At 38.0% G+C, this 14546-nt stretch overlaps 1 protein-coding gene across 1 annotated transcript in view; it reads left to right on the top strand.

The window, feature by feature from the left end:
- LOC124262691 (ETS translocation variant 1-like) overlaps positions 1–14546 on the top strand; it is a 78791-nt gene that overhangs the window by 16206 nt on the left and 48039 nt on the right. The window contains exon 3 of the mRNA XM_046697213.1: positions 2434–2481. Coding sequence (XP_046553169.1) covers positions 2434–2481 — 48 coding nt within the window. The remainder of the gene's footprint in view (positions 1–2433; positions 2482–14546) is intronic.

Genomic DNA, 14546 nt, shown 5'->3' with positions numbered 1-14546 from the left:
CATACGGTGTATTTGTGTAATAAACAGAAGAACAAAACAGTGTTCCTTTATACTGCTCCGTTGTCCATTTTTTTCTATAAATGTCAGAGCTTCAAGATTCGTCGTATAGTTTTCTGTTTGTTTGAACTTTACAAAAATACGTACTATACACCATTGATAGCATGCAGAGTTTTAAATTTGCAGACATCAAAATAACTTGAGACTTAACAAAAAGTTGATTGCTATTATAAAAAAAATAACAACCAGAACTGTTGTCGCGCAGGGATACCATAGTCTTATTTGAACAGTCGAGTAAACTGTTATACATGCATTTAAAGCTGACGGGATAAGGAGGTTGACCGAAATATGAAACATATCCTTCCGCAAATAATCACCCATAAACAAAATAGTGCGGTTGCTGTTCTGGAAATTCCCAAATGAAGTGCGGGTGACGACAAAAACCCATTCATACTGCGACACTTGGACATTACCTCGCTCCAGGTTTCAATTTAGACGTGTTGAATTTTACATGAGAATGTTTTATTGATGGTAGCAATTACTGTGGGCTGCGCTAGGCCCAAGTGTTCATACAACTCTACGGGAGATCCGTCCGCGTCCTATCTCAACACGGTGTGTGTGCATTTTCAGTCACTCTTTGCCACTTAATTGTGTAATATTTCAAAAGTCCCTTTGCCATGCCAGCAACTCTATCCATATTTCTCACCACCCAGTGACGTCTTAGCACGTGCGCATGACCCGCAACTTGCGAGCAGACGAGATTGTCTTCTCGCCCGTGGTGCGAGATTTGAAACATGAGCTCTCGCGGACAGGCGAGATCTTAATTCAAAATGGCGCTTTGTAATTAATCCAGGAATGACCAAAGGCGGGAAAATGATCAGATTGGCTATAATAAAGAGGTTAAGGCTGGTTCATTATATATTCAGGCCAAAGCAGAGACCCAAAATGCTTGTTTCTGAGGTTAAGCTTATCTTATCAAATATGCATGAGGAAAACCTGCTTCCAAGTGTATGATTGCTCTCCACGCTGTTTGCCTCATATGATCATAACTTTTCATTTCAACGTCGTCACGCACTTCCTTCAGCTGGGTGATTAACACGGGTGGCATTGTCTCGCTTTCAGGACAGTGTTCTTCAAAGTCGTAACAGACGTAGTCCGCTCAATCTATACTGAGAGGCGGCGTGCATCATAGTATGTAGTTGTTCCCGTTCAACTGATTCCGAGTGGTATTCATGTGCATCGCGAAATATCCGTTACTGTGTATTCTCATTACTTACATAACGCAATCAAATGTATCTAATACAACAGTATGACAGTTCCGGTCAAGAATACGACACAATGGGAATGGAATCGTCCTAGAGTCGGTTTCTGTATTCTCATTATGGCCAGGGTACGTTTCTGTATACATATCTGTAGTAGTACCCGTGCCGACAACGACCCCTTCAGCCATAGTATGGCTTCTAATGATGAAGGTTCATGCAGCCAAGCTGCGTTCCAGCATCCCCCTTACCTCCGTGCACCATGCAAAAATAAATAAAATACAACAAACAGCATCATTTTAAGTTCTCACAATTTACATTTGTTACAAGTATCTGAGCCTAATCCCAGGTAACCATTCATGTTTAAGTCAGAGAAACAAAACACATCATATACACAACAAACAAACAATCAAACCTTTTAAATATATATGGTATCGTAATATACATTCATAAATAATAAAATTGAATTGTGCCTTTAAATGTCTAAATACACAAAATAGAAAGATGGAATGAGATATTAACTTGACTATGTGTACATTGGGCCACAGCCTCTAACACAATGGGTACATTGGGCCACAGCCTCTAACACAATGGGTACATTGGGACACAGCCTCTAACACAATGATGTCGTTTTATACAGGGAAAGAAAGAGGCAGACAAACGTTTTCTATGATTATATGCAATTTCAGCAGAATCAGTAGAACGATTCCAACTGTATCATCCATGTATTTTTCCATCACCGTCAAATAGTGATGATACCAGGTAATCTAGCGTATCCAGCCCCACCGACTGCACTAGTCACAAACACATGCACAGGCAAGGCACTTTTCCACCTAAAACATACATGTCTATTATGAAAACACTGATGGTGCCTTTATTGCTGAATCCTTATCCAAAGGTTCTGAGCAGGGTTCGTTCGACGGTTTTATTAAAAAGAGCCTTCTCAACTGCACTAAAAAGTAGCGACATGTTCTCTCCAAAGGGGGGAGTTTCTGGAATATGAAATAAACTTTCGAAAATGTATAAACACGTCTTTTGGATTATATATATACATATATGTGAGATATGTTTATGGTTTGCCTATATTTTCACACTCCTTGTCGTGAAGCGGTAATGACTCAAGGACACACGTCTATGAATATCTAATGAGTTAATGAATATTTGTATGGTCTTTCAGAACTTTTTGCCGACTTGAGTCAAATGCAGGAGACGTGGTTAGCAGAAGGTGAGTTAGTTTATCCTTTATTGTTAAAGATATCACTCTCCTGAATGGACATACGTATTTGTAGATCAGATATCTGATTGTAGACATTTATGTTTTGAATAAAATTTGAACTTGTGGGCAATGTGTGATCCTCGTGTCATGATGTATGTGAGCTTGAGCATCTTAGATACTCCATATTCATGTTAGTGAACACTGGTTCAAATGACATCTGAAATATGTGTCAACAGTCTGTGAAATAATGTGTGACTGAACATGTGACACCTTGTCTCAGACACGGCGTTGTTTCCGTGTCTGATGTGTGTCTGCGTGTATTGCAGCGTCATGCACGTGTTTGTGTTGAATACGCCATGTATCTTATTTTACATTCGTGAGTGAGATAATGTGTGTTTGAATATGTGTGTAGCAGGGATCACCTCCTAGCAAGTGTCCTTTCACCAGCTGCCTGCAATGGTCCGTGTGTGTTTATACTTCACAATGCGCGTGTAGGACACGGACAGAGACCAAATGCATGCGCGTGTGTGCAGTGAAGATGTGCGATCTGTTCTCGTCTTCGTTTATCGATTCCTCCACACAATTGTTGCAGCTCACATAAAGGGCTCGCCTGACTATCGAATCAACTCTAGCTGTCAACAGTGTTGAGGAACTCTTGCAGCAAGAAATAACATTTTTTGGAGATCTAATCTCAAGGGACATGTGCACAATATCCATTTTGTATGTTTTAGTTAATTTAATGAGAGGAACATAATTATTTGGACATACTATGAGTTAAACTTTATATGCACAGTCTGTGTTATACATTTTGGACAAACACAAGAGAGTACATAATGTTCCAGTTTTCTTTTCCTGGAGAAATATTTGACCTGCATTTTATTGATAACCCAGATGATGTTAAATTTTTCCTCTCTAAGTAAAGAGATGGAAGAAACAATTATATTTCATCATTCTTTGTGTGTATAAATATGTGTATAATGTGCATACATACACACACACACTCACAGAAAGAGTGCGTATGTTTGCAGGTGCTTCCTGTATGGCAGAACGTGCTTATTCTTTTCGCAAACACCTGGTGTCACCACTGATTTGAGGCGATACATTCATGAAATCTTCACTGGTGTGTTTGCTATTTTACACCCAATGGAAGCTGCCCATTTTCCGGCTTTGACGTTGGACGTTTAATACATACTGCGGTTCTACTGGGTGTAAAGGGCAAAATGAATACGGTAAATGTGACAGTGAACACCAGGTGTTCGCGACAAGTACATCGAAAAACAAGCAGTTCTAAAATTGCCCCTTTTGGACTTTAGCTGTATGTGCCATTGCTTGACCTGTACTTTGAACCCATCAAAATTACGAAATTCTATTGTGTTTTGAAAAATTTAATCTGAAAACAGATTGATCGATTTCAAATGTTAAAATATTATCATGCCATTGCCTGTAAAATGGAAATACAATTTTACACTTGCAAGGTAATCATAGTGTTCTGCTAAAGAACCGTGAAAACTTTTTATATGTTAGAACTGCAACCTGCAACATGAACTATTACAACAGAAGAATTGCTACTTATACCAACGTCGTATAATGCTACGTGAAGATGCTTCACAGATAAACATCTCACGTTGTTAAAATCCATTTCGAGTTGGTTAAGGAGCCGCGGACTTGATATAATATTATTACCTTCAGTCATAATCTACTCTGACCATTACCCGATCGTTTCACTCCTTTGTAAACACCTAAAGTCCCATCGGCTTAAGTCTTTATGCCAGTTCAATCACACGCCGACGATCTAAAAGATGTTGTAAGTGAACATGCCACAAACTTTAAGCCATTTGACCATGCTATCCACTCTGCGGACAACTAAATCCACGTTAGGCTGGTTTGATTTGGTTATGACACGTGGTTAACTAGTTTACGTCAACAGTGTGCAGTGAGTCTGATAGGGTCATAGACCCAATTGCCACACGTAGGAACAGGGCGATGGCTAGATTGACAACGATCTCCATATTTGAATTGGTAATGTGCCACAGCTCTAACCAGCATTGCTTCTCCTGATTGAACAACTGTTTTCATCACATATGCAGGTGTTTCTCGCCATTGATGGTATCTAACATGTATCGGGGCTGTTGATAGTTATTTCTCGTGCATCTCGCCATTAGATACTCGTCAAATGTCTACAAATGAATTGGACACTCGTCGAGTGACGCAAATGTTTCTTTGGCTTGAATTAAGAGCCCCACTAACATAATTGACGACAGATTAGTTGACCATTTCTAATCATTCGTCTATCAGAATGCTTCTACTAAATATGAATCTATTTAGCAAAATGAAATCACATTTATGTCCGTGCACTACATTGGCTTGCATGGCGTACTTGTTTAGCTAAGGAAATTCATTAAAGGTTTAAATGTAGATCCCAAGGGTTATAAGAATGTCGGGTTTAATAAATTCAAGTAGTTTAATCTCTTCCCGTTTCTAGGGCTCCAACATATTCGTTATAGGTTGTGTCTCATTGAGCAAGTGGCTGTGTTCCAAATATGCCCCTGTTCGACCAGCAGCGAATGGGTACCCGGTAGTATGTATCAGTGGGATCGGGTAATCCTGGCACAGTCAGGCTGCGTGGGCTCATCCGCCCATGGCCCTTGTCTCTTCTACACCTACCCTACTGAACGAATAAGATTTCTTTCGGGAAGAGATGCCTAGTCGAACCCACCAAAACCCCTTTCGAAGACTCCCCAACTCTTCATCATTCTGCATCTGATCAGGGTCCAGAGGAGCTATGTTCCTGGCAGCAGATGGGGCACTCTTCCAATGTCCGTCAACAGATTGGGAAGTACCGAACGTAACTCACCGAAAATGCTAGGGAGTTGATACTTGGAATGCACGCGTAACGTTTTCTGAGCGAGGTCCGCATATTTGCAATGTTTCTCATCCAATCTGTCAATCACATTAGTGTCAAAACGGACAGACAATTTAATGAGTACACGGGCTCTGTAAAAACGACAAAATGGCGTTTGTTGGCCGTTTTTTATATTGCGTTTTGCTTGGTTGACGCTCATTTCTCTACCGTCATCAACAGAATCAACATTGTCGTTGAGATAATGTCTTACATCGTTGGCTCGTTTAAGAAAACGGTGACATGCTTCAGAAGGCCATCATCAGAAAAAAATATATGTGTGCAAAGGTGCACAATATAATATATAAGCCATAAGTTAAATGTTCAACAACAACGTTATAATAATAATATAAATTCCAATGTATTGATATGTGACAAATGTGATTTTAATGTTACACAGGATGAATTTCATTTTTTACTTGTGTGTCCATTCTATTCTGTACAAAGAAAACTGTACTTACCTAGTTATTACCATACGTTCCCATCAAGATTAAAATTTAAACAACTTTTAACAACAACAAATGCACATCTATTGCAGTCAATAGCATTATTTCTAAAGCGTAACTTGCCTGTATGAAAATGAACTAATTACATTGTTTTTGTCTGTCCATCCGCACAATATTGTTCTTTATGTTTGTACTCTTGGCCATGTGGCCTCAAATACTGAATAAACTTCTTCTTCTTCCTATATATAGGGCTGAGAAACCCTGGTGGGATCTATTGTTAATACCTTGACTATGGATATGTATCAACAACACCAAAAGAGTAAGAAAGGACAGGTTCAGCGAATGATTTTCACGGCAATTTTGACGTTCACTCCGAATAGATAAGGATAATCAAGACCCGGTATTCTTTTGCATTTGCGTTTTAATTTGACTTTATTTGGAGTGTAAAGTTAAAACTTCAGATATTCTGAAATCTATATTTAATCTCGGCTCGAGCTAAGTGTATCATGTTGGCGCTGATGTCAAATCTGTTCTCCAGCCTGAGACTATTGGGAGGGCATTTATGTCATTTCGCTGATCAAATAGATAAATTAATTTGCCGAGAAAATGTCAAAAATGTCATTGGTCATGGCATGTGAATTTCTGACGAGTCTAGGCATATCATATTATCGTCGCGCTAATGCCCTGACATTTTACATACCTCATAATTGCCATGTCACCAGGTAATGCACCTTTCTCGTTCTAGCAGTGTATGTGACATCATGAAACTGCGCTGTTTGCAAGATACCGTATTTGAAGATGTTATAGTTATAAGTAATAAATGTAAATAGATATAATTTCAAATATACATAATAATTAGTTTTCCGTGTTTGATGTAATAGTTTATGAACATTTTTGTCAGTTTGCTCTTTACAGAAGCATAGTATTAACGGAATGATATTTTATAGGAATGCACATAAGAACTTGCAAACCTAGTCGAAACTACAGACTGGTGCCATGCAGAATCAGTATCAATGGCTGTTTGAAGTGTAATGTGTTGTCATAATGCCAAAATCAGATATAAAGTTTTTCCAAAATGAAAAAAAGTTTTAAGTGCAAAGGAAAATGAAAAATTAGATGTAACATATCCGGCTACCTTCTTCATTTAGAGGTTTCCTTCAGATTCCATCCGTTTTTTCATTCAAATTCAGCAAATGCATGTTCTTCAGGAGTATCTTCAAGAACCACAGATTATCAGGATACACCAAAAGTGATTAAAAATCAATATTGCAGAAAATCTGCCAATGTTTGCAATCTTACAGGTGCTTTTATAGCACGAGGTTACACTTGACTGTCTGCAGTTTTACTGAATGTAGAATAAACTGTATAGAAGAAGCTAGGGGCGCTGTGTCATTCAAAAATAGAGGTTGTTCAAGATATACTTCAAACTATCACCAATCCCAGTTTTATAAAATGTCATAGCATAAAAAAGCCGCATGTTACATAAAAACAGCATGTAGCAGTGTCTTGGCTTCAAGTCGAGGCTGCACTCAATCTGTGAACGAGGCTCTCGCATCATCACACGCGAGTAATTGATCCGAGAAGAGTCCAAGCTTCCGGTTTGGCCTAGTTTGACGCAGCCAAGTCGAGGCCATTATAGAAACAACTGTCAGCCTATGTCTCATGTATCAATAATTTGGGCTTTTCTCAAGCTTTTGCCAGTTTTCTCGTCATATGGCTACGAAATTATCAATTAACGTGCCTGTCTTGCCTTTCAATCATGCTGAGGGAAAGGGCGTTTTTTCTCTCTTTTCCTGTCATTTTTGAGAAGTTGAGACGCATCTTTGCGAGTTCATGTGCTATTTTCCAAACATATGCATCATGATAATGGTGCTTAACTAATTAAACAGTACAACATATACTTCAGCATGTACTTTTTCAAAACCGACCACCTGTGTCGATTAATCTGTGTTTATTTTCCAGAATGGTCTTCCAGTATTATAGTCAGTAGGCTAAACACTTCTTCATCTTATAACCACCCACGAAATGCATAGGCTCGGGGTAGAAATTCACAACTATAAATTATGAATACTACAAGACGCAATAAGAAAGAAAACATCGCCCACAAATGCAATGTGTAAGGGCCATTTTGGTAAATCGGTTGAATTTCATGATATCTGAATGATAAATTTTATTGAAAAGATCACGTCTTCTTGACCTTTCGTTCCGGTGTATGATCTAATATGAAAAGACGTCAGGGACCATTGAACACAGGTATCAGAATAATCCTGCATGGCCACCGTGACCTTCAAAATGACCATTTAATCGGTGACATTTACAAGAAAAGGTCACAAACGTGTAATTAATTACAACTTGAAATCTTAGAATTCCGTAGTTTCGATGTGCATGTTAAAACTGTTATTTCATTCTTTGTTCGTTTAAGGAGTATCATCAAAATTAAACAGGTTAGTGCTTAGCTGAAAATCTTTCCTTTGAACGGAATGACGCGATTTAAAGGTGGTCGTCGATTAACAATAAAACGCCGACAGTGGGAGATTTTCATGTTATAAATTTCTGTCGACAAATTGTTTTTCCGATCTCACTGAAATTGACGTGTAAGAAATAAAAACATATTCTACCCCCATATGTGGTGTAATAAGGTATATAGTTTAGATATACTATTTAGAGTTTATATATTTAATTTAATGCATAAATAAAAGAATATATTTAAGACACGATGCCTAAATACTTGGTTGAATTCCTTGGTCGCGACCCTGGTAATAGACACATAGGACAAAGTATAAATTCGTGTCGATTTGAACTTCACGATAAAAGGCATCAGAGAGCACAAGATATCCATTAAGTCAACATTATCCACATCATGATGGCATCTCTGTTCTAACAAAAATGGAGCGAGTAAATGGTCAGGGGGAATAAAAGTCACGTACTTCACAACGGGTGGTAGATTTTAACAAAGCTAATATTTGCATCAATGTGACCATTCAATATAATACATTATATACCAGCGGGGTCGGCACCAGGTACGTGCTGGTTGCGTTTTGGAGATAGCCACAGCTGTGAATCAAGTTCACCGATCTTTTTATGAACATACATGATGTTACTGAATCAACTGCATTTCGTTATGATTTCTATTGATTTTCAATAATTAAGTATACCTTGTCGCATATTGTTATTTTGTAAAGCATGACCGATAAAAAATACGTGTAAAACTGTTAATTAGATTTTGCTTAAAAACGTGCAATCGATTTACTCGATGTGAAACAAAATATATTACATATGAATTAGTTATTGATTATATCAGAACAAACCATATTTGTTACAAGGAAATTATACTGTTATTGATTTGACTATAATGTTGAACGTAAAGCTGCCTGTCTATGACAATTTCATACCTACTATCATGTACTCAGAAAACAGTAGTTGTAGAATTTCCTCATGCGTTATATAACGGAATATACAGGATCACAGCGCAACGCTTTTCCTTTCCAGCGCACTAAGTGACTACAGTACTCAGATTAATGCATTATCTGCTGGTGTCGTGTGTTCTCGCCAAGACACGATGTTTGCTGGGAATAGGGGATTTAAATGAATTTTCATTGCTCTAGATAGTAATTATTTAAAGTCTTTGCCCATCTTATCCGTGGCTGGTTGTGTTAAAAGGCGAAACAAAGTGTGTTTCATCTATGTAGATATTCTGATGCTTATTTCATCAGCATGTTAGTGAGTGTTTCTGTGAAGTCTAAATATCAGTCCGCGGGTCTATAGCAGTTGAAAGATGTGGGTCTCCTTAACGTCCAAACTTGGGTCCGTTGTTTATGGGGGAGAACACAACAATCCCTCTCATCTAGAGATACAATTTAACGTTGAAGGGGCCATCCTCACTTTGAACATTTACATGGGCGGTCACCTTTCTTTCAAATTTTGCATTTGAGAAGTAGTAAAAGATTTTGAAACTAAGACTTGAATAAATGATAGGCGTCTGATTGGACGTACCTACCTTTGTGGATCTTTTCATGTCTTGTTATTTGGTATAAAGGAGGGTGAGGGTTGGGGGTGGATGGTTTGTTTGTTAACTTTTCAGATAACTTGACCTGTAAACGCAGCTGTAAATTATTCGCAAGTATTGTATTCCATATTTATGTAGTTCAGTATAGGGGCGGCTGGGTAGCCTAGTGGTTAAAGCGTTCGCTCGTCACGCCGAAGGCCCAGGTTCTATTCCCCACATCGGTACAATGTGTGAAGCCCATTTCTTGTGTCCCCCGTCGTGATATTGCTGCAATATTGATATTTATTGCAATTAATAAGATGTAACTAAGACACGGATTAATGAATTTGAGAAGCGTAGATGTGCTCAGAAATATTCCAAAATATGTTTTATTACAAATAAAAGTGTCCCTTAGTGAAGAAACTTTTCTATTTCTATATACGGACGTGTCTACTTCAATTAAAGGCAGAATTTTAAAAAATCAATGGTTGTTCTAATTTTATACATTTTAAATTTCTTGGAATGGACTTGTTCGTCGGGGAGTGTAGGTGTTAAACGCGGCAATTGGCATACTAGAAAGACTTGTTATTCTGGGTTGGAAATGGCTAGACACGAGTTGACCAGGATATGTTGAAAGGTTTTCGGGACAAACGACACGAAATTATGACAGATACACGACAACTGCATCAAATTGGGCGTAAATGGAAACCCAGTTCTCCCAAAGCTTCATTTAAAGATGATTTGGCGCCTTTTTCTACATTAACTCTCAAATTATCGTCTGCGTAACAGGTGTAGCCGCCATTTTGAATTTTCCTCTGTCACTTGCACGTGTTTTATACACAGCCGGATCGTGCTTTTGAAAGGCCGCATCAACAAGGCAGCTATCGATCTCGAATTTGGAAGTCAGTTTAAGATCTGATGCAAATTCGTTGATTGCAAACTAGCACTGTCGCCAAAAAAGATGGCGGCAACAATAGGATGACAAGAGATGTTGTCTGCTGTTCTACAAGCTAGTCTTGCGCCATTCCGGCTATGTCATACCAAGACGGTTACTTAAATGAAATAAGGAAATTGGAATTACAATTTGACATTTATTTCTTGAAAAAAATACACTTTATTTTACCCGAAGCGATATACGAGACAGAGTCTATTCTTTGACTTTTTTCTACAGCGATGTGGTAAAGTGAAATTTGGAGCAGAAAATACAATCGGAAAGGTTATTTAGTTAGATATCAGCACTTCTAGTATTACTTTCTTTGTTGGTCTTTTAACAATTTAATCATATCTTCTGAATTGTGACAAGAGTAAAATAGACGTTAAATTATCCCCGTTTCACAGACTGCGTCAAATTTAACAAGGGTTTGATTAAACAAGGACGAGATTTATCAGTTCCCTTTCAGCATTACATAGACAGTTTACGATGTATAAGCATTGTTTACCGTTTCGTCATTTTATACAAAATGAAAATTGCACTGATGTATTTTTCAGAGCTGTCCTCCCCGAGTAGTTGTTTACCTGGACACATTCATGGTGTGATTAACCTAACCAAGACCACGGAAGGCGAAACATTCTATTGTCAAATATTGACCTTTGGGGGATAAACGAAATTTGGGCGATTGTGGAAGGATTAAGACGGTTTGCCAAGTGTTTTGTACGGTCCAGCCCACCACACCGTGCCGTCTTTGAATACTTAATCCTGGCTGGGCATACAGGTATACTTTAACGTGTTTACCACGCGGTGCTCCTAAGCGTTGACGGGCACTATGATGTTGGGACATTGTAAGGCCAATCATGATTTCTTTGTTTCACGTTTTGAAATTCTGGGCAGCTGGGGCGTGTATAAGTGTCAGGAATTAGTGCATTTAGTTTGGATTATCTTTGTCAGAGAGAACCGTTGTGTGTAACCGATAGCAGTGTCGTTTACTGAATTATCCCGTATCGTTAAGTTTAGTTATTTTGGTTTGTCTTATTATTATTTATAAATGAATCTTATCTACATTTTCTTGTTTTTAATAAAATGATTAAATATACTTACATTTTCCATGGTATCATAACATAAGCTTTTGGTAGAATATGATTTAATGCAACACACCATTTTATATGACAGTGAAAACTTAGAGGTATATTCACAATATAATCTCCTTCGCAACCTCTTTCCGATTACGATAATAAAGAATAGAATGAGTGCTGTGCAATCACAGTCATCTCACGATCAAGTTTCTTCTTAGAAAATAACTTCATCCTTGAATAAAACAAAACTCAAGTATTAACAGAGACTGCTCCTACGAGAAACAATTAATTATCAGTGAAGAGATCCCAATATTTTTCAAGGGAGCATCATGTTTTAAGTGTCGTCTGTTTTAGCGCGCGCTGTGTATCCATTTAAGGCGGAGAGCAAACACCTTCTAGTCATCCCTCCTGTTGGGGCCCTCGTATGGCCTTCCTGGACTTCCCAAATGCCCCCCTCAGTGTTAGCAATGATAAGATTAAATTCTCTTCGCGAGATCGATTGTTTAGAATGATTGCGGTGTTTAAATAGCTAATATTGACGAGATGTTCGCCACTGAATCTAAACCCAGAGATGGCCGTCACACAAACTGTCTTTTGTACTGCTGCTTGAGAATTTTGATTCCCTATGTTGAACAATCCTAGATCTATGGAACGTTTAGCGTGATGGTCATTTGAAGGTCTTCAACAGGTATGGAGATTGTTTTCTCCTGGGAGAAGCATTCTAATGCCTGATGTAGCTGCAGTTGAACACACCAATCATGCATCCTGACAAAGGATTTTGAAACATGTCTGTACCCTGCGGTCGACGTTGACTTCAAACATCAAACACTGCCACACGGAGTATCGTAAAAATGAACTTGAATTGGTTCTATTGTACACCACTATTAGTGTTCTCCTGAGATTTGCCTGAGATATTACACTGGCTTAGAGATTTAAAAAAAACAGGTTCAAAAGCAGCATATGTGTATTTTAGTTTGAATGTACGTTTATGTTTAAATGTTACAAACCTGGGCATTTCTATATACTTTGAACGACAATCCGCTATGATAACAGATTCATGTACAGTGTTGCTTGGATTTTACACGGGCCACTCAATAATGGAGCATTGCCCACAATCTGAAATCATTCCCACATCAACAACTAAGAAAAGGCAACGGGAGGCTAAAACAAGTATTGATACGATAAGGGCATTGTTCCTGTCTATATTCCCTTTTAAGTGCTATTGACACTTATGTATTACACTTAACTATCCTTATCCGCCAAATCCTATATTGTACATTTGCCTTTGGACGTTGTTATAAACAAAACTCACAATGACGAAATCTATTTCACGTAAATTTCCACCGAATTCCCCACAAAGCCACTTATCGATGGTTGCAATGGTGTGTGGCCATGAAAGGAGATTATTGAGTGAATCAAAATACCAAGATATCAATAGACTGTCTTTTGTATATAACACTGATGGTATTGACATCTGGTTCTTGAAGGAAACTCTTCTTCTTACATTGGTAGAGTCATGCTTGAGTGCATGCCAAATATTTCAAGACGACAGACCTGTTTATTCTGAATCACATTACTCATTAAACAAGTACCAGCAGTTTTAATTGAATGCTCCTTTGAAAGCAACATCGATTGTATCAGATATTACTATTAAGTTGGACGACCATCAAGTGTTTCCATTGATAATCTGAAACAGACTATCTCTTGAAGGGAATGTATTTGACAGGTGATTACTTGATAATGACTACACCTAAAGTGACATCAGTGTTTACTTTTCAGTGTTGGGGAAAGTTAATAAAGGATACAATATAAATCCATTTGGTTGAGATAATTTCCATTGTGAACAATGTGGCGGTCATACTCTATTCATAAGTTTGAATTGTTTGAGATATGAATACCTTAATATGTGTGCTATTATTTGGTACCTGGTTCCTTACAGGTCACATCTTTCTTTAAATTGTTTTCCAGCCGGTCACATTGACGACAGTAACTCTATTACATGAAACAGCATGGGACGTTTCAAATACAATCTGTGTATTCAGTAAATTCAAAATGTCAACTCCAGAGAATAATCTTGAATCTCCGCCGACATAGTGATAATGAACGGAACACTGAAACCAATGATGGCAAAAGAAATGTTTTATCAACGGCCAGTGATTTTCAAATAAACAGAGCAATATCAATAATCACATTACATGATGATCTAAGAAGAGTTTCAAATTCAAGGCAAACGGTCCAAACCTAAACCATAGAATTCAATAATGTCATACACGAAACATCTGACACAGCAGAATTATATGATTGTTCAAAGTATGACGTCATCACAATAGGGGGCATAGAGCCATGGTTCTTTTTTTAGATTTTTGGGGTTGAAGTCTGCTGTTTGATGTTTAAACTTCTCGCCCGGTGTTGGTTTCCTTGTCCGATTGACATTGTCTTGCTATGGAGGATTATCTTCTTTCCACGGCATGATAATATTTATCAACATGTATCACGTCAAACAGGGTGGTGTTTAATATGCCAAATTGCTGAAATATAAACGCAAAGAATGATGGCAATGGTGTAAAAGCCAATGATTGTATGTGTGGTTACCGAGCGTTAGATTTGAAGAAAGCAAAAACAGTTCTGTGAATAATGTCCGCAATTTGTGACATAAAATGCCAGAGATCGGTGATATTTGACAATGAGAGCAGGGTTATTTACTTAAATTGTGTCAACAATGTGATCTAAAATG

Source organism: Haliotis rubra, unplaced genomic scaffold (genome assembly GCF_003918875.1).
Source record: "Haliotis rubra isolate DU_JTF1 unplaced genomic scaffold, ASM391887v1 Scf85, whole genome shotgun sequence".
Lineage (NCBI taxonomy): Eukaryota > Metazoa > Mollusca > Gastropoda > Lepetellida > Haliotidae > Haliotis > Haliotis rubra.
The sequence above is the reverse complement of the archived record's forward strand: the minus strand, read 5'-3'. Positions and strand labels throughout refer to the sequence as shown.